General features: G+C 32.4%; 2 protein-coding genes across 2 annotated transcripts in view; one reads left to right on the top strand and one right to left on the bottom strand.

The window, feature by feature from the left end:
- Positions 1-10,943: 10,943 nt before the first annotated feature.
- Positions 10,944-16,041, bottom strand: LOC148285531 (HIG1 domain family member 2A, mitochondrial). Its single transcript, XM_088223839.1, has 2 exons — positions 15,772-16,041; positions 10,944-11,763 (listed from the first exon to the last, which is right to left on the bottom strand). The coding sequence occupies exons 1-2, from the start codon at positions 16,034-16,036 to the stop codon at positions 11,606-11,608; spliced, it is 423 nt and encodes a 140-aa protein (XP_088079965.1). The 5' UTR covers positions 16,037-16,041; the 3' UTR covers positions 10,944-11,605.
- Positions 16,042-17,010: 969 nt separating this feature from the next.
- LOC148285532 (uncharacterized) overlaps positions 17,011-22,251 on the top strand; it is a 64,888-nt gene continuing 59,647 nt past the window's right edge. Inside the window, exons 1-2 of the mRNA XM_088223851.1 lie at positions 17,011-17,149; positions 20,054-20,623. Coding sequence (XP_088079977.1) covers positions 20,544-20,623 — 80 coding nt within the window. The 5' untranslated portion in view covers positions 17,011-17,149; positions 20,054-20,543. The remainder of the gene's footprint in view (positions 17,150-20,053; positions 20,624-22,251) is intronic.

Below are 22,251 nucleotides of genomic sequence, written 5' to 3' on the forward strand. Positions count from 1 at the left end.
GTACAGCTCACACATTTAACTACTGTGCAGACATTAGGTCAAGTAACAAGCTACTGTCAGCTCCCGGTGGCCCAACATCCGCACAAATGCCAAATATACGAGAATATGACATAGATTTATAGAGACACTGTGTGGATACAAATACAAAACATGAAATGCAAAAATAATTTTATATTAACAAGTTTACTGCTTTGGTGGGGTGACCATCTCAAGACAATTCTCGGGACCCAAATCAAGTAACCATTTTTTTACAAATACAGTCGTGCTTCCAATATGTTTCTTGTTTTTATTTTGAATTATTCATTAATAAAATATTTGTCGTTAATCTTATCGTTACCATTATTACTATAATTATTGTTATACTCGTACATAATAAAAATTCTACCATTTTTGTGAGACGGTTTATAAATTACTAATATTTTTTTTTTATTTTTTAAATGGCGTAAATTGTATTATACATTAGTTGAATAAATATAAGTTTTATAGTGAGAAGATCTTTTAATATAATTACATATGTATCCCCGTACTGCGGGCCAACTGTTTGTGATTCCTGATTTTTATAATTCGAATAATTACTATCAAACTTATATGTTATTCTTATTTATATATTATCTAGATGCATATAATATGTATTTGTATGTTCGTTTTGAATCAACGTTCGCGTATTGTCAAACCTTGTTTTATTGTTGACTTAATATCGTATTTACTGCATTTTGTGGTTACCTACCGTACTCGTATTGTATGGGACTCGTCGCACATTATTCAATCAGTGTGTATCAGTTAAATTTGAAAATAAAATGCTAATTTTTCAAAATACGGTTTTGGAATTGAATATACTTTAAAAAAATACAATTTATAACATTTCTTGATTTAAATTTTAACAAAAAGGTCTCAAACTTTTTACCTAGCTCTTTTTTGTACCATTTTTAATATATTTACAAGTTTTAAACAATTATTTGCTTATACTTACGCACCCACACACACGCACCCTCTCCCTCATTCATTCCCACACGCACATGTACCCTCTCTCTCATTCATTTACGCATACACACATTCACATACATATGAATACAAACGTCACACACATACAATTGCGTTAACTCTTTACTAATATATTATGTGTCATTAGATTTACAGTGGATTTTTTTTATTGGCTTTAGTATTGTTAATATTTTTCTACTTATTTTGTTTATGTAATAGCTGTAAAAATCCCAAATAAAATCAAATAAATAAATTAAATAAATAAATAAGTTAATTAATAAATAACTATATAAATTATAAATTAAATTTTAGTATGCTTAACACCCTTAATCGTTTTATCATTATTGATGTTAACAGTGTTCACATATAACTGATGAAAGATGTTTAATATTATTTTTATTATTGTTTTAAAGTGTGCACGTATTGTGATATCTTTTACTGTTAGTGAACCAAAAACAAATATTTATAAAAAATGACGATAATTCGTGTCCCATACTAGAAGATCCAGATAATCTACTTGTGTAAGATAGAGATGCCATGAATAGTGATTTGGCTGAATACCGAATATTCGACCGCGCTCTCGGCCGAAGCGCCGGAAATTCGGCGCCGAATGTTCTGCAAAAGATGTGTGCATTTTTCACGTGACAGGACGACCCGTCTCATTGCGGTACGTGTGGGGGTGACGGGGCGGGCGTATTTGTTTTATTTGCAAGTAAATCATGTCCCGACACGCGTTATTTATTCATTATTACGTCACATTGTGTTACTAATAGTCATTATTAGTAATAATTAAAAGTAATTATTTATTCCATAGAACTAATAATCCTTAATTCTATGATTTGTTCATTGTACATCATGGCTCTATTTCATAAATAATCGCCTATTTGGGAATATTATGAGATTTGTAGTGAAGATAATAAGCCAGCTGTGGGCCTTACTAATAAACTTGGCATAAAGTTACGCCTAGGCATAGTGGTAAAATCAGGATGGAAATACCATATTTATTCTTCTACTGTAATAAGGATGGTATTTCCATCCATATTCTACCACTTTACCCAGGCGTAACTTTATACCAGGTTTATAAGTAAGGCCCGTGTGTTTGCTGGGTAATAGGAAGATCTCACGAGGTATTATTTACGAGAAGAAGCACAATCGTTTGCCACCAAAAAATGCTGTAAAAAATGTTTTTATTCGTCACAAATTATCACTGATAGATTTTAAGTATTAAACTAAGCATTTATGATGAAAATACAATAGATGCATACATTTTTGAGAAATATGCGAGTTTTTTTTTCATGATTTGGTACTCGGCATTCGTTAAATTAAAAAAAGTAGCCTAGCAGGCAGAATACCGAATAGTAGCCAAATGTTTGTGACATAGTCGTGAATTGTAATATATAAGTTTACAGCTGTAAAAATAATACGCATAAGACATAATTGCGTTTTCTTGGTGTAGCTCTTTGCTGTACATTTTTTAATTGTAGAGCTCTAAATAATGATTGTCAAGACAGTAGTTATAATACACGTAGGCATGGAAGCATTACACCATTTATGTTTTACTCAAATGAAAGGGTGCAGTGGCTTTAGCCTTCAGGCTGTTGACTTTACACTGCAAGATCTATGTATTTTCCCGAGCCCAGATATCTAACGAGTGTTTGTTGCGATCGGTAACATTTCACTTCTGCAGGACATGACGGAAAATGAAAAGAAATGAATATTGTCTAACAGAAGTCTGGGCTCTGGGCAATAAACAGTTTGTCATTGACAGGATTTTTTTAATGGAAAATAAAATAGTTGGATTATTATAATTTTCGTAATTAAAAATTTCAACTAGTTGTAACTGATGTACTAGGTTCGATTCCTGGCAGGATCGACGTGAAATATTTGTTTGTAAGGTGTTTTTACAGTGAAATATTTCAGCGTAAAACTGATGACCTTACTTTTATGTATCAGATCATCAAGAAACACTGGATTTGGTGTTACAATGCAGTGCCATATGCACCTTCGGGTGCAGATAGGGTGCGGATATCATGATAATAGATAGAAGAATCCTAATTGACCTAATATTACTTTATAAAGTGATCAATTCATTCATTGACTGTCCAGATTTGCTGGAGTTGGTGTGTTTCCGTGTACCTGTTCGACATGCCCGCCACAGATCTCCTTTTTGTTCTGCAAGTTCTAGGACCAACTATCACATGCACTCGCCTATCCCTAGGCTCCACAGATATGGTAAGCAGTATGAGGACAAGGCTGATATATTTCGGTAGTCATGGCAGAAGGGACCATTTGTATTTTTGTCTATGTTTTAGTTTTCAAAAGTTTTAATTAATATTTCAGTAAATACACGCAGCAAAAAAATATTAAAATCAGCGTCATTTAGAATGGTAATTTATTATGGAAAAGCAACACTAAAATATTTTTGTTTGTGGATTAAAGTCTCGAAATTAAGACGTATTTCAGCTCTCCTCAGCATTTTTGAAAATTAAAGATGGTCCCTTCTGCCATTTGACTACCGATTTGGTTCTGGACTTGATAGTTATAAAACGAGTCTGATATCTTTTTTTCTCTCGCAATATAATTCTCAAACTTTTCTTCATGTTTAAAATGTTTTTCTTTTTTGCTTTTTCATATTGAAGTATATATTTCGTTAATATTTTTGGTTGCTTATGTGTATTTACCTACTTGTTACTATAGTTATGCAATTTTATATTTTTTTTATGTATATTTTTTTCATATTTATGTTCAATATATGTTAAAGGCAATTTATGCCGTTTATGTAAAAAAAACTTTTCTTTGCACCCGGCCCCGATGGAAGTTATTACAATACGCAAAAAACAATGATTTCAGCATTCACATTGTTACAAGTCTCCTTAGATAAAGTCAATGTTCGAGTTAGTAGTGCGATATGACTTTATGGGGTCGAGGGCACTCGAGCACGAAGGTGCGCATGGGCGGCCGAGCACGACCGACACGGCGCGTGCCCGTCGCGTGCCGGGTTACTGCAGCCGGCGACTACAGCAACCGGCCGTCGAAGGCAAGGAGGCCAAGGAGTAAGGAGCGAGCAGAAAAGCAGGAATTACCTACGCTTAACCCGACGGAGAATTGTAACTTCGTTGCTTACAACAAATATGTTAGATACTTTGAAAATAATCTATTGGGTGTTAACATATCGTCGCTTTAGTTCGTTTTTGTTGATTTAAGTGTACAGGAGTCCTCAGAAAGCCTCTATTTATATATATATTAAATTCATTCATGTATAATAAATTAAATGTTTTACCAGTTAAGGGTATTTTATGGAGCAAAATTATTATCCAACCGATGTTTAGCTTGATATATAAAAATAAATTAGAACACAGCTATCTAACAAGAATTACATCTGTTGATGGCCTAGATGTACCTAAATTTAAAATTCAATATGGACAACGTACGCTGGATTATATTGTTCCAAAAATATTTAATATGTTGCCACTTGACATGAAAACATGTCATGATAAAAATAAAATTATGTTTTTATTACGAAAGTGGTTAGTAGACAGAACGTTCCCATATTGATTTATTATTTATGTAAAACATTTTTTATCTCTCATTGAATACATTTTTGTTATTTTCTTAAGTTAACATTTTCTTTTATTTCTCTCTTATTTTATTTACATTTTTAGATCTCAATTTTAATGGGTACTTTTAATTTTCTTATGGTTTTTTTTTTCCGTAGATATGAATTGAAATTTTCGATTTACTTTGTTTTATTGTTTATCTTGTTTTAATTTTAATTGTATTATTTTACTCTATTCTCTAACTTTAAAAAAAATATATATAATATTTTTCAAGGCATCAAAAACAAAATAATGTATGTTCATTATTTTATACATATACAGTATTACGTCTGTATTATTTTATTTGATTATTAATCAAAACTAATGTCTGAGCACCCGATGACAAACTATTATTGAATAGTTTATCGGGAAAAAAAATATTTTTATACTTTGTTTTCTTTATAACGTATTAATTTTGTAATAATTTGTATATTTTATTGAATAAAGACTCCAGAAAAAAAAATTGTTTCGGGGGTTTTTCAAACTAATTTTGACTTGAGTTGTGGTCATTATTTATGCCTATTTAGTAAAAAAAAACTTTAAATGTCTATTTCGGCAGATTTGTGTTTTGGTCTGTTGGATGAAAAACGAACTGAAGCGACGATATGTTGTGTTAGTTTTTTTTTCATTTGAAAATGAGCACCAAAAGTAAGACAAAATGCTAATGGTTAGGTATACGTCTTTGGAAAGAATTCTTTTTTCGTCTACTTGACATTCTATTTTGAAAGCTCGTAATCAAATAAAATAATGTACGGAACTTTAAAGCAAACACAATATTTTGTAAAGCAGAAAATTTTCTTTGGAATGACGTATAATCGTTACCATTTTGTTTCACTTTTGATGCTCATTCTGAAAAAAAACGGAGACAAATTATTTGAACATCTAATATTTTCACAAAGTGTGAAAGCACTGCCTTCACACAGCCGAAAGACCGAGGTTTTTCCTATTGATTTAGCTCAATCGACTAAAATTGAGAAGATGAGTAAGCAGTAAGTATGCAGTTCCACGGAAAGTTGGCCGAAGAGACACTGGTACATATTTAAAAAAATGTATTATTTCAATAATAAAATTAGTTAGCGTCGTATGGTACTATTAGCTAAAAAAAGTACATGTAACTTGCATAAAAATTACCTTAATAAACATGAAAAAGTCTAATATATGAGAAGAAACACAATATGACTTGTACCGCTTTATGTATTTCAGTTTTAAGATTACTCATTTTTTAAAAGTTTAATCTAGAGGCGGCTCTACACGCTGGCTAATACGCGAAAGGAGATCACCCAGATTGGGCTAATTTTTATTTTGCCGGCCAACAAATATAAACGCATTTTTCAAATAGAATTCATATATTCACAATTCAGAAATAAACATTTTTTATTACCATGCCAAAGTTCTAAGTCAATTCTATGAGATTATATTTAGGTTTGAATATTTAGCCTCAAAGTATCACTCAGACTCAGCATAGATGTAAAGCGGTTTTGTTTTGTCAAAAGTGTTTTATAAAATGGTGTAATAGTAGTTAATTGTGTTTTAGTCTCACGAGCATTATAAAAAGGCTCAGGGGGAAAATAAAACAAAAAAATAAAAATAATCACTGTATTTAATATTTTAATGTTATCCTCTATAATTCTCCTGATCTAACAGATGTAATATCTACTTACCCTTCAGCAGGAATGTTTATGGCAGGCATACATTATAGGTGCCTTGCATACCTCATGTATCATACTATACATACACACCACATGGGAGCAGCAGCCGATAGTTCTTCTGCCATTATGGCAGGAGCAATAATAGTGCGCAATAGCTTGTCTGCCTGTGAAAGCTTTATTTATGTCTGTATACACATTATATGTTCGTAAACGGACATGCCAGGACTGGATTCCTTCTCAAAGTATAAAGAGATCCCATTTAGAATAGATGTTTTGAGTTTAAATATTATCTCACAGACTTGACTTAGAACTTAAGTCTGATAAAAAAGGGGTTTATTTTGTTATACTCTATTACAATATTAAATTTAACTTAGATGGCCAGCACTTTCAAAATTAGCCCAAAAATGTATGGAGGCTGGGTGATCTTCTTTAAGATGATAGAATTCTACACCACTATACATATATTTACATAGAAACCTCGGTTTTTGTACATGCATCTATTGAATACTCACGTGGGCAGCTTTGCCAACCTCCATCAAGCTCAAATCAGTAGATTCGTTATCAACTGCTCCACAAACAGTTCGAAAACCGCGGTGAGTGGCAGAGGGAAGGGGTAGATGCTGTTATGTCATAAAAAATAAAAAAATGTGTTAGATATTCAAAACAGTAGATTACTCCAAAAATCGATGGGAAGGTAGGGTGATCAATTTTTTTTTTATTGTAATTTTATTTTTCAGTTTTAAATAAAGAATGAAATAATACTAATTTTCCCGCTTCAGATTTTATTCCGACATTCTTACTAAAAGGTTATGTGCAACTAAGAAAAAAACCACTTTGTTTTTTGAATAATATTTCTATTAACACGGGATGGTCTTCTCGGAAACATAAGATACGTCAAAAGTAACTCCTATTCATAAGAGTGGATCTAAGTCACACGTGGAAAATTACAGACCTGTGGCTGTTCTTTCTGCAACAGCGAAGGTATTTTAAAACATAATAATATGTAGATTCGTCGCTTCCTGAAAAGAACAATTTATTATTGATGAACAACAAGGGTTCAGGAAAGGCCCCTAGGAATCAAACCCAGGATCTCAAGAATGGTAGGTGAACATGTTAACTACTACACAACGAGGCGGACTTATCACCAATTGATTTCCTAATTCAGCACTTTTACCTGAGAGCCGCCATCAAGTCGAAAATACCTATCCAGGATTCTATATTCTGATTTTATTTTACACACGGAACTATGTTGTGAAAACAGTATTTTAGTTTGTCCAAATATTTGTAGACAAGGACTAGATATCCCCCCTAGGGAGTAATTAATATAAACATGTTACAACAGAGACAGAACATTTTAAAGGGAATATAGAAGTCTAGGCATCTACATGGCTTATGACCAGTCGCGGGCTATTTTGAGTGGTCACTTTTCACACTGTGTAACCATTCTACTTGTTTTTTTTTTTTAAGAGAAAGGGTATAACTTGCTCAGTCTCTGTTTTAAAGGCTTGTCAACAGGAAGACAGAATATGGAAGAAAGTTATGAAAAATACACCACAACATCCAGACCAATTGAAAAAAAGTCTTTCCGGGATTTTTTCTCATGCAACTTTAGGAATCGAACCAGCGACGTCAGTTTCACAATTAGCCATCTAACCGATTGCACCACAGCGCCTGTCAAGTTTGAACATCCAATTTCCTTTATTTCTACTACCTATCATTTTTTGTGAAGTATAAAAGCCGAAACGTTTATTGGTGCATTTGAGATTTATCTGACTGAATAATTTTATCTACATACTAGGCAACGGCTGAAATCATTTTTCAATTTCTATACCTCATCTTAGGCTAGTTGTTTCAATCAATAGTATTTTGAGTTTGTTCTTTTTTTTGTAGAAAAGGACTACATTGGACTCCCTAGGGATTTTAAAAAATGAACAATGATGGATAATATTTAGGCATTGCCTAGTAAGTAACTAGCGTAATCAAGACACTCAGGAGGCATATCCAGTACATGGCTAAGCCAGCTATATCGCCTCCGCTTGATGCCAATTGTCACTGGAGCTTGTCACATTCATTTGAAAGCCCGACCACTGTTAGACCGGACTTGCATGTACATTTTCAAGAATAAAATTATTTTTTATTGGACCAAAATAACATTACAAACAAAACAAAACATTTAAAGCTTTAAATGAGGAAGTTCAGCGGTTTTTTTACATTTTGTATTTGTGAATCAAACTAAGCCAAAATATTACAAATTTACCCGACAGGTGGCGCAATAACAACAACAATAAGAAACAAACTAGAAATGACTAATAGATGGGGCGGGGGCATCTTGAAGATGTGTTTTAGGAAGGTGTTCAGTTTGGAGCATTGCCAGAAGATAAAAAGTTAACAGAGATCAAAGAAGCGCACATACTGTTTTACCTCCCAGCTTCCAAAACCAACCTGCCTCTTATTATGCCGATTGAAAGAGCAGTCAGCCAGCTGAACATTATCGCTTTCGCTGGAGATTGACACCTTTCACATCAGTGAAACTATGTCTAAGAGGAAAATCTCTTGCTATTGGTGAGTATTGTGCCTTCATAATATTGGGACGTTTCTCAAGAATTCCTGGCCTAGGATGTAGTCCGAATAGTTGAATATAAAAAATGTCTTCTTACACGCGGAGAAAATTAAATCATTTAATTTTACACCAAAGTTTCTCTAAAATGTACAAAAAATTATAAAATGAACTACTTTAAATGACATCATAAGTTCTTTAAATCAACTAATGATAGAATCTAGTAATAGATATCTGGTTTCCGGGAAGCCAATCCACCATACAACTCACCGTAGAGAACTAGTAATGTCACTTGTGGAGTAATTAAAAAATTAGAAAACTCGAAAAACTAATAGCAATAATAATACGATACATAAATTTTATTCTAAGTTTGATATAATCTATAAATAAATAAACTGATTTTTAAGATATAAGATTAGAGATTAAAGTAGTACATTTAATTCTTCAGACAACTCACATCCACTTTCATCATCATCATAAGTTCCACAGCTCTGGGTAAGCTTATGCTGAATCTAGAAGTCTGCTGCCTTTGTCTTCCAGTTTGTTATAATATGTAGTATGGACGTATCAGCACTGACAGGATCATCTATCACATTTTGGGCCTTCATGGTCTTCTAAATCCCTGTATAAGGCATTTTATGGGGTTGTCATCGTCCTTACGTAACCAGCTCATTTCAAACACCCCACCTTGATGGAACTGATCACATCGGGCTCTCCATAGAAAGCCTATAACTCCCTGTTGTATAGACAACACAAACCATTATGATTTCTCACAGGGCTATAGACTGCTCTGAGGATCTCTCTCTCAAATGCTGCAATAAATCCTTCAACGTACTTTACACAGCATATAATATTTGTAACTAGAGATGGTAAGAAAAAATAATTTAAAGGTCTATTGTTTCAACATAAGTGTCGATGTCGATTCAATAAAATTTTATACATCATTATAAAGTAAACAAATCATAAGTAAATTTGTAGAATTCAGGATGGGTAACTTAAATGCATAGTTATAACCAAGTAATTTATTATTTTTATTTACATTTTTTTCCAGTTTTCAAATGAAAACGTTACAACGAAATTGAAATTAAAATGTTACCAGTAAAAAAAGAAAACGTCAGTATTTAAATTAAGAATATTCACAATAATTATGTGTCAAGGGTCTAAAAGGGCCAATGTTGTAAGCCGGAATATTAAAGATGAGTACTTTTCAAGCCATTTTGTGGCATTTTTGGCAACTGTGTAGATTGATTTTTTTTTTATTAAGCTGACCCTGTACAATTGGCTAGAAAAAAATGAAATCTGATATTGGCCCTTTTAGACCCAAAACACAGAAATGGTTATAGCAGAACAAAAAAAAAATGGAATCGTGAGTTGTTTCACGTAATAAATATGGTTCGCCAGGATTTACAGATACACTATAATGAGGAAGTTCAGTGGTTTTTTTATTTGTTAGGACATCAGATGAAGCCAAAAAAGAATCATGCATTAATTACTTTGCGTGCGATGCCACTAGTTCTCTTCGGTGAATTGTCCCGATTGGTGGATTGGCTTCCCGGAAACTGAAAATCTATCACAACACTATAATTGGTTGATTGAGAATAACTTGTGATGTCATTTAAAGTAGTTCATTTTATTTATGCATTTTAGAGAAACTTTGACTCACAATTAAATACTTTAACTTTTACTGCGTGTAAGAATTTTTTTTGTATCCAATCTCCCGTAGCACTGAGCTTTCTCATTGTTTTGTTTATTTATTATTATTTTCAAATTAATATTATGTTTTATTTAATGATTTTCTCCATCTAATGAAATTTTATTATAATTATTTATTATTTTTTAATTTGTATATACAATTTTCTTAGAATGTAATTTTCAGTTTACTGTATTTTATACTTTTTTTTATCAATAATGAAGCTTCTTTATTGTTACTATCAAACGGATTCAGTTAAACTGTTAAAAAAAGCAATAATCCATTAAAACTTATTATTAGGTAGGTATGAAACACAATTCTACAAAGCTTGACTTTCATCATCACTGAAACGAAATTAGAAACAATTCATAGAAATAAATGCCTAATTTAGTACTACATATTTTTCATTCCGAGAGGTTTAGAAATACATATTTTTAAAATTCTGATTAATTTGTAAATAAAAAACCTAGTTAGTTCAGTTATTTAATTTATCTGTAACTATTCAAATCTAGCTATAATTTGGGCATTTATCCAAACTCCTATAATAAAAACAGGACTACAATATAAACATATGTATATGAATTAATTTATTACATGAATATGAATTATAAAAATATTGAGGTAAGAGTCTTCTGGACACATACCATAAAACATGGTTATAAGAGTTCTGACTAATATCACATGGTAATCTGATATTGTTACATAAAAATGAAATAGTAAAAGAAAAACAAAAAAATTATGTTAAGAACGTAATGTAAATTATAAATCATACATATTTGGAAGTTTTTAAAACAGTTCTATAAAATAAATTATGTATATTGTCGGGCCAATGTTGCCGTGTATTTGAATTTCAGACAGTTTTGAAATTAATCACAAATGTTTTGGACAACAGAGTACTTAAAAAACAGTTCATGTGAAATTCTCTAATAAGACAACATACTATGCATAAAAGATTAGTACTTAAAATTCTAACAGATTTATAATACCAGTTTTAAACCTCAATCTTAATCAGTTTTTAAAAGGATAGAGATTATGGCATTAACCCAATATTGAACAAAAAGAGTGACAAATAAAATTCGAAAATAAAATGACTGCAAAACTATTTGCTACAATGTTTAACCAGTGAAGTGAATTATTTAATATTCGTAATAACAACTCCGGCAGCAAGAGCTATAACTGTAAATCCTTGAGCAGCAATCCTTAATCTCATCATTTTTTGGGACATCTCAGGCCGTCCTTTACGGAAACTCCACAGACCATACCCCAAAGCACCAACAGTGGCAAGACAACCTGTAAAAATACAAATATCATATTTACAGAATATTTAAACCAGCTGATTTAAGATCCTAGATTTTCACGGTCGTTTTGATGCAAATTTAGTTTGTCTGAGTTATGTAATATCTATGATTTAAGATTCAGACAGCATACAATGCTGAGACGAATATTATCCTCAAAACTTAAAAAAGAGTGTTGTGTTATGGACATATAGAGTGAATGGACAGCGAAAGAATGGCTATAAAGATTTACAATGTGAATGTTGATATATGCAGAAAATGAGAAAGAATAAAAGACATAGTATGACCAAATTGAACAAATACGTATAGATAAATCATGCGTATTCATAAGAGAAAGCGGGGTCGGTATGTCAAGACAGAGCAGTGTGGTGTTCTATCTTCTCTGCCTAACCCTGCAAAGAAATGAAGTAAGGTTTATTTTTTGGCGCGTGTCATTTGAACTCTTTAGCCACATTTCGGATTGCATTGCAGCATCTATTATGAGAGTTGATCGATCACTTGATCAGAAAGGTCAGCAAAGAATGTGACCAACACATGGCACAATTACACAGAAAAACATAATTTGTTTACAAGAAAACTAAAATGAACATAATTAACTCTCCGTTTCTAGTGATATGTAGCCAGTACCTATTGCATTTAATAACTTTTATATCTCTGTAAATATAATAAACACAGGGTCAACATTTTCGGTATTCCTTTGTTATACATTTAAGTATAGATTGAAATAATTTATTGATAAATAATAAGTACTTATTGGGCACAAAATCAGGTAATATCAGAAATTGGAGATAAATCACGGATACAATCAAAAGCTTACCGATGTGTCGCATTGTCGTGGCAGTTTAACAAAAGAGTACCGAATATACGACTGTCTAAGACACTCTTTGAGTCTCACTCTCGATGCTATAGATATATTCGCGAGCGAGACACACTTCACGCATGACCCAGGCCAGCCTGTACTACTGGCCATAAAACGCCAATGGCTCTAGGTTACTCGAGGAGTTTCAGTAAGGGCGATTCATTTGCTTGGGCTGTGGGTGTTAAAAAATGTGTTTTCATGTTTTTAGCAATAATATCTCAAATACTATCTCTTTTAACTTCAAATATAGTTAATTAAAGCAATTGCTTCTGAATGTTTAATTTTTCGAATTGTAAATCCTTACTTTTTTGTACTTGTTTGACTACAACAAGGAAGATTTAAACCATGTTTTTTTTGGATGCCCCATAAATAATTGTTATCCTGATTTCCTATCCGACCTCTCGGATATTAACATCCCATTCCCTATTCATATTTTAACTCTCCTGTCTCCACCTAATAAACTTGTATTTAAAGTCCTATGTAAATATCTAGTTATGAATGGTGTTACGATGTAAATATGTTGTTTTATGTAATTTGAAAAAAAAATTAAATGCCAACTCACTAACTTGTATATATTACTAACACATGTGTAAATATAAAAATAAACAAAAAAACAAAAACTTGACACTGGTCAGAATACCCGAGTTGGGAGGTGAAAAGGACATAAAAAACGAAGAAGACTACACAACACCGGAAGGAGTAGATTTTTTAGCACAGTAAGAGATGGGTTCATTAGCATAATCGACAAGATTAATAAAGAAGTTAAGAAGAGCATATAAAGGAAACATGAAAATACGGGTTAAAAAATTGACAGTGCAAACATAGAAGCCTAAAAAGACTGAAAAATGTGACAATATTAGCAAGTTCAACAAATTCATAAGTCTTCCTCTTCTAGTTTTCATTTGCAGAAAACACCTGCATTTCTTTGAAGATTATCTGGTTGGCTTACCATAAACGAACCAATCGGAAGAACTAACAGAAAACAACCTCTGACGTCACACGCGAAGTTATTTCAGATATACAAAACTTATAAAAATCATAGCGCTGATAATACAGTATATAAAAACAAAATAAAATATTTTGGCTTAGTTTAATAGTCTAACAACAAATAAAAAAAGATACTGAACTTCCTCATCAATATACTGTGTTTTTACTTACAGTTTTTAATAATTTGCATAAAGATTTTTTTTTTCTCGGCAAAGCACCCAAATTTGAGTGATATGTGCCTTAATTTAACAAAGTTACTGTTGCAACAGTTAAAGAAATAGTTGACAACATTGAACTAGCGGACCACAAGTAAACGACTTACAGAACGGGGCTGAACAAATTTATTTATTTACATACATGTAGTTTATTACACATTATTTGAGACATAAGTCCCAATTCTATGGGACTAAAAGTCCTGTGTAGAGATGGGACGAGCAATTAGTTGACACAGACACATGAGTACGTCACCACAAATATAGGATCAGAAACACAAAAAATATATTTTTTAAACATATATGTGGCACATCAATATGGTAAACAGTAAACTCAAACATTCGGAAAATCATCAAGGAGTTTCCCACTCAAATCCCCCCCACTAAAGAAAATCCAGTCCTTAACTCCTCTCTTAAAAATAGTTACAATACAATAAAATAATAATAAAGAATATGTTTAATTTCAAAACACATAATTTTAATTTCGTAATTAATTTAGTTGGTAAGAATATGTAGATTAATGCTAAAAAGAGTCAACAATGTTTGATTATGTCCAAATGCTTGCAGACTGGCTGGATTTCCTCCCTAGGGAGTTGTTCATATTTAAATTTATTTCAACAGAGAGGGAAAAAGTTTTCGAGAAGGGAATATGGAAGTCTAGGCATTTACAGGGCTTATGACCTGTCATTGGCTGGTTTAAGTGGCCACTTTACACACTGTGTAACATTCACCATTCTGCCCATGTTTGAACATCCACATTTCCTCAACTCTTCCATCTGTTGACTTTTGTGAAGTGAAAGAGCTGAAACCTTTATCACGTGGGTGAGATTCATCCGGCTGAACCAAATCACCTACTAGGCAACGCCTGGAAACAATTTTCCAATTTGAAACTCTAACTTTGTGGTTATTCATTATAATAAAATAAATAAAACAATTTTGTTTTTAACCATTAAACACCCGCAGCATACTGATAAAATAAAATTCACTAGTTAAGCATACCTTGAGAAAAAAGCTTGTGTAGCTTTGAAACCGGTGGGCGAAAAAAAAAAACGAAGTTGTTTTATTAAGTTTTTGGAAGTTTGCAATTTTAATTTTGTCCAGTACTTCATCATATTATTTATTTTAAAATAAAACAAATAATATGATCTAAGACCGAGACTTAAAGGCTTCTCGTCTACACAGAAGATTTTACTAACACATCATGTCAAGCAGGCGTAGAATATTTATTTTATATAAAGCAAAATATAACAAGGATTATTTTCAAAACATGCCAAAAAAAATATGCAAATGTAAGGTAAATTGATCATAATATTTACATTCATAAACAATATTTCACTTTAAAATCTCTAAAAAGACAGTCTGTTTTCTAAATTGTTTAAATTCGAGATAAATGCAATCTATTTTACTACTGAAAAAAGTGGCAGAAGACCGATCGCAGGCTTATTCCAGTTTATACCGCGTTGGACACAGGTATAAACGTGGAATAAGTTTCAATGGTCGCTATCCCAGCTCTATACCGGGTATAATTGTATACAAGGTTAATAAGTACGAATTTTTACTATACTATCCTTACTCTATAACTATGCCTAGGTGTAATTTCATACCAGATTTATGAGTAAGGTCCAGGATATTTTAATGAACGCCAGTCTAGCTAAGCGAATGGGGCCGAATCTCGCCCATCCCATATAATTTTATTTCAAGAAAGTCAAATTCTTTTGTTAAAATTAGTTTAGATCTCAATAATCTAGGTATTAGGTTGGTATTGGCCAAAAGTCAATAGCAAAAAGTTGAAAACGACATAAATGTAAACGATTTGCAGCAGTTTTTCAGAGCCTAATTTCTGCATAATGGTAGCGCTGTGTTACAAAACTATATAGAATATCATATTTCAGAACAGTCTTATAAGCTCTAAGGGTTAAAATAATAAATATGTTTGATTTCTAACCTATTGGTAAAATTGGATTCGATCTAATTTTTCTACTCAATTTATCTTGTTGATTTTCTCCATAATGAGACGTCAGTTCGCGTTTAATTTGAATCCACTCCAAATGAGATTCGCTGGGCGTAGTAGAGGCTTTATCAACACTAGACATTTTGTATTGAGTATTTATATAATAATAACTAAACCGTGCAATATTCCTATATTTTGACAGTTCGTCAAGGTCTAAACTGTAGAATAAAAATAACCTTGAAAATGTCATGAGTAGCATAGACCAAAAACATAAAAGCTTAGATAATTTTAGAACACCATAGAGTATAAAAATAATTCTAAGCAATCGTTTCCCAATCACTTACCTCTGAAAATAAAATACAATGGAACTTCTTTTAACGAACTCCAGTATCAAAATTACCGAATCCGGATCGTTCTTAGGAAATAAATATCAAAATCGACATTATAATAACCAAAATAAGGGCACTAGATTTCTTTGTTAAATCAATAAACGTTGCTGGACACGTTTACATTTATATTTTTTAAAAATTTAAGTTTGTCAGTGAAAATTCTTGATGGAAGTTCATTGTATTTTATTATGAAAATAAAAGACGAGTGATACTTTATTCCACAAATTTAGAATATCCAGGACCGGTTTCCTCGCTTTTGTGGTATCTTTGAGTTTGATATCTTTATTAAGAAGTTCAATTTATTTATAATTACCTCTGTTTTTTATAAATACATTAAACTCCTTAATAAAGATATCAATCTCGAAGATGTTGCGAAAGCGGTGAAACCAGTATCTGGATATTCCAAATTTGTGGGTTAAAGTATTACTTTTCTTTTACAAGGCAGATTTCAATTCTCTGTTTTATTTCAAAAGCAATAAAAAAGATATACTGGACTAAATTCAGTGTTATTGTTTCAAATTATGACCTTTATTTTATGTTTCATCCAATTATCCGGATTTCTACATTTTTGGATAACGTCTGACACTTATACATCTGGAAAATAGTCATATTATTATTTTTTGGTTGTTCTCCTCTCTCCTCTCTCCTCACTGAAAATAATATAAAAGATTCTTATTTTTCCAATAAATGTCAGTCTTAAATTTTATTTACAATATATTTTTTTATGAAATAATCAGCAAGATTATCCGATACTTTATACATCACACTTTTATTACGTACAGTTAAGAAGAACGCCAACCTTTTTGTCCTGGCAATATTTTAAAAATAATAACAGCTGCCACAAGTTGCCGAATAATGCCATTTTATCTTTTGTCTTGCCGATTTTGAAGGATTGTCAAAATTTTGAAGAAAGGTATTGAAAACGAATATTCGCCATGAATTTCAATTATTCAAAAATGTGCTCTGTTGTGTCAAATTTAACAGTAAGTTTAGCATATTTTCCTTTTCTAATTAATCACATTTCAATGTTATATCTTGCCTTTTCGTCTTAATGTCGAGCGAATGCCAAACATGACGTCTTTTTTGAAAATATTTTAATTTCGAACCAGTTTGTGCGGCATTTGAAACATATTATTGCGTTATTCAAAGTGCTTTGGCTATAAAATGTGTGTTTCATTTTTATACATGCTTTTATCATCCTTTCACTCATCAATTTTATGTTAGAATTTTTTGCCTCACTAAAGCTTTTATATTTGGTAATACAAATACATAACGTATAACTTTAGAAGTTGCATTTTTATTTAAATGTTTATTGTATTGATTCAAATTAACAGTGTTACATGTTCACGTATACAGCATTTTCTTACAATACTCCCTTTAAGTGGGTCTTAACTCTGACTCAGATTCATGGTAAATCTTTGACATATTAATACACATTGTAAATAATATAATTATGTATTTATTTATTGTGTATGCAGACAATTGGTAGAATTCCATATTAAATTTAGTTATAAATCCAAAATAAAACAAGTTTATTGGATTACATTTCTACTTTATTTTTTATAAAATCTACAAAGGGTATATTGTGACGTGTTTTGTCTTGTTAGGATATTTTCAAACAAACAAAAAAAAGTAGAATTATTATCTAATAAACTTGTTTTATTTTGGATACATTACCAAATTTATAATTACGTACTTCAGTACCTACTTAAAGATTGACAAAATCAATATTCTTCCAGCGACCTATTAATTGACATTTTTTTTAGTTTTTTTCTCAGTGACAGAGAAGTTTGATGAACAGACATTTGAACATAGTTTTTTCCGTCACTCTCTCGCAATTGCCTCCCCGTTTCCTATATTCTGAAAAAGACAAATGCATGTTGGACTGAATATGCCCAACTTGAGGTGTCGTATTCCCAATATTCGCCACCCCAAATCTGAAAAAGTATCATAATAAAATTTTCTGTGTCAATACCATTTGCGTTTTTAAAAAATATTTTTCGTTTATAGTTTATAGTTTATACCGTACGTCCGAAGAGGGGAGATAAAACTGGATGCTTTTATGGGTTTTGTAATGGCCTAGCTCCCATAAGAAACCATTTATCAAAAAAACAATACACTGGGATACGCCAATGGTAAATAAATATAGCGTTTAAAAAAATCGCTGCTCTAGTTCCATAATCCAGGGAAAAAATATGCGAATAAGGTTGTATGAAGAAAAGTCAGACTGCGTTTCCTCTTACGTTTTCTTCTTATTGATCTTCAATTTATAATCATTTTGCCACCACATTACCACCACCCTGTTTCTCATTCTAGCTTCTGACATGTCCTTCAAGTATTTGGATAAGCGATGTGTTTCCCTGTCTTCATCGTTTTTGGCATTTACTAACATTCCCACTGTACATTAGTCCCTTAGTTCTTTCACTGACCATTCTCTACATATCCAAACCAACGCAGCACTTTTTTTGTTTATGGTTATGTCTTTTAAATTCCTTTTGCAAGTAATGCGTTTTGCTTATTTTTTCGATTTCTTCAAAAGTTTTTAGCGTTCTTGTAAATTATAGGAACTAGACTAACAGGTTTCTTAGTATTTTTTGCCGAAGTTGTGGACAATGTTCATAGCTTTTATTCTAGAAAATGTAATGTCACCTTAGAGTAATAACCTAATAGAGTCGCCCATATGAGGAAAAAGCAATCTATGATTATTGATCACGAAGCTAGCTACAGAGTACAGCAATACAACGGGCCATAGGTACTTGGGTTGAGAATTGCAAGCGGAAACCGAAACCGTCCATTACGCGTTTGTTGTTAAACTAAAAACCAAACCAAAAATTTGAAACGCTTTTGTTCTTTGCAATATAGCTGAAGGTTTTCTCTAGAGAATTATTACCCTGAGAATGTCACACTATTTGAATTAAATCCCAACACTCATTGGCGCACATAAGAAACTCTTAAAACTAATTTTAATATATGTATATATATATATATATATATAATATATATGATTAATTAAATAAATAAGTTCACCCGCTATGCACAAACAATTTCATTGTCAATAGATATCACAACAGACACTCAAGACTTTTTAAAAAGGACATATGGATGTTAAATATAAAAATGTGTCGATTTATATGGAATGTAATGTATTATTTTTCTTTTGAATATATTTAAAAATCAAGTTCAGTAAATACTTTCTGTATCCGGATGGATGAGAAATATATGTGGTTCTGTGTTTAAAATAGAACCGGAATGAGTGTTTTCAATTCCACGGCTACTCGCAGGTAACAATCTTGGACAAGGAAATCATGTGGAAATATGTCCACTTTGTAGTGTAGTGTTTGGCACATTCGCCTACTATGTTTGTGGTCCTTGGTTTGATTCCTGGCGGGGTACACGTGAAATATTGCTTTCAAAGGTGGTACTACCCGTTCAGGGACTATGAAATTTTCTAGTGTAAACGCCTTTTAAATAAATATTTCATATCAATCATGCCGGGAATCGAACCCGAGGCCCATTACACCACAAGGCCGACTAAAAGTAAAGTTTTACTAATGATAGTTTTTAATCTTTATTAATTTAATAGAATATGTTATAATATGTAATGTTTTTCAAATAAAATTATAATTAACGTAGGCTAAGTATGAAAAATCGAAGCAACATATTATAGGAACCTGCTGACGAGTTGTACGCTTACAATTCAGCAGGATTTTAATTTTAAGACTTGTGTAAATATTTTTGAAAAAAAATAATATGTATGTATGAGTATTTTTAATAAATGAATATAGATATATATTGTAAATTAATATTTTTAATCATATGTAAAAACCCTACGGGCTTAAAGAAATGGAGAAACATTTTTACGTAATTTTTATTTTTTTATTTTTCAGATCAGCAAATTACCCAAATCGTACTCTTAGTTTTGAATTTTTCGCGCTTGTTGAGAGCGTCGTCATTTCAATTTCTTTTTTGCTTTGTATATAAACTCACTTAAAGGAATAGCCAAGTTTTTCAGTACGTGAAATTTGTTTGACTTTGTTATTTGCAAAACAAAAATTCACCAGCCGTGATAACGCTATCTTTACGCTTATCACTGTCAGCAGAGTTCACAACACAAGATTGTGACAGACGGCACTAATTTTTTATCATACCTCTGTATTTTGTTTCATTAACAAGTTTGAACAGTTGTCGGCCGGCACTGTTATTGGCGCGTTATTTTCATTTGAATCAATTTAGTTCCCGACATTCTCTGGCATTGCACTTGCCAAGTATTTAGTTACCCTGCGCCGGCTCTAGCGATCGCAGTTTTTCAATAATCGCATCGAATTATTGGTAAAATCGTGTCGGCGGAAGTGGCCTAAGCGGGATCTCAAAATCAAGATGGCCGACCCAGAAAGGATCTCTTCCGGTCTCTCCTTGCCGCAGTGGATGAAGACGAAAGCCAATAATGAGCACGCTCGGTGAGTTGTTTTCCTTTACATAAATGACTTGTTACGATGCTTGGCTAGAATGCTATTTTTGCCTGTTGCCAAATGAAATATAAGATAGTGAAATCTCGATAAGAAGAAAGTGGTTTTGGTATGTATTATTTGTTGAAGACAATTAATTTCTTAATTGGGACGAAAAATCTCATGTTTTTTTTTGTAAATATAACAGTACAATGCGGTCGAATGTTATACATACAGTAGAACTCCGTTATTCCAGTCTTCCGGATTGCCAAATATTCCGATCGTTAAGGCCACCTTGTAGCATTTCTAAAGGTATATTACGTGTATTTTGCCTTTTTTAATCTGATCCGTGGGTCCGCGACACTAGCCACGGGACCAAAACCACTCATTAAAATATTACTACAGCGATGGAGAACATTTTCGAGAAGGCAGTATGGAAGTCTAGGCATTTACAGGGTTTATGATCTGGCATTGGGTGATTTAAGTGGCCACTTTACACGCTGTGTAGCATTCACCATTTTGCTTATGTTTGAACATCCGCAGTTCTTCAACTCTTCCGTCTTTTGATTTTTGTGATGTTTACGTTGAATGTAAAGTTTTTTTGTTGAAAACTAATTTTATTTTCTCGTTTTAATGCTTCTGGGAAAGAGTTCCATGTGGCAAATGATCGAAACGCTTTGAAATTATCACCGATACGTACAAATAAAATGCCCTGTGCACCATTACGTGCTATGAGATTTACAAGAAGCATTCATCTCTATGTTTCTATGTTGGCAAACTAAGTAGGTACTAGTATTTTTTGTTGAACTTGCGTGTCTTTCGCATCCCTCCGAATTTCTTTCGTTTTTTATCGAAGATTTTTGAAGTTCGCCGTTTCCGTTAGCCATTTTCCTGTTATTTGCGTCGGCCCACCTCATTGGCTGGCGGCCGACACACCTCGACCTGCCTCCACGCAGTTTTCGCTGTAGGCGCTCGGCGTTCAATGTACCATTATTGTGCTTGTGCGAAATTCAAATGCGCCACAAACTCTGAACAAGGACGCGCGTTTAAATATGTATTTTAAATGCAAATGTAATACTTATCCAATGAGGAAGTTCAGTGCTACGGGAATTCGGATATAAAATATTTTTTCTTACACGCGGTTAAAATTGGAGCAGTCCGGCGAAGTTTCTCGATAATTTATGAACAAATTAATAAAAAGGAACTACTTTTAACCGTCGCAGGTTCTGGTCAACAGCTGTTTAGAATAGCCAATCGATTATGTGTAGCGATAGATGTCCCGATTCCGGGAAGCTATGTATAGCAAGTTTTTATGCGTCGGGGTTCTCTTTTTAAATGTCAGCTCAGCTCACCGACAACAACTCCTGACGTCACGGGTGGAGTGATTTCAAAATTATGAATGTCTAAAAAATCGTGTCCTTGGTAATACGATACATAAAAATATAAAATAGACTTCGTTAATAGTCCATGAATTTTTTTTTTAAACACAGAACTTCCTCATTAATAATCCTGAAAATTTCAGTATCTGGGTACTTAGGCACCTTATGTCCGCCAAGTCAATTTCACGGTTCATACTCTTTTAAAAGGCGAAAACTTTATACCTTAAATCATATTTTAAGGCAGGTAGTTAGGTGAGTCTC

This window comes from Micrasema longulum, unplaced genomic scaffold, assembly GCF_059751315.1.
Source record: "Micrasema longulum isolate JH-2025_06_02 unplaced genomic scaffold, ASM5975131v1 h1tg000026l, whole genome shotgun sequence".
NCBI classification, from domain to species: domain Eukaryota; kingdom Metazoa; phylum Arthropoda; class Insecta; order Trichoptera; family Brachycentridae; genus Micrasema; species Micrasema longulum.

Excerpts from the sequence above, each read along its gene's own strand:
- LOC148285531 (XM_088223839.1), bottom strand. The coding sequence starts at position 16,036 with ATGCTACTCATGACATTTTCAAGGTTATTTTTATTCTACAGTTTAGAC. Across the intron at positions 11,764-15,771 it reads GAATCCAATTTTACCAATAG|GTTGTCTTGCCACTGTTGGT; the intron begins GTTAGAAATCAA and ends GTATTTTTACAG.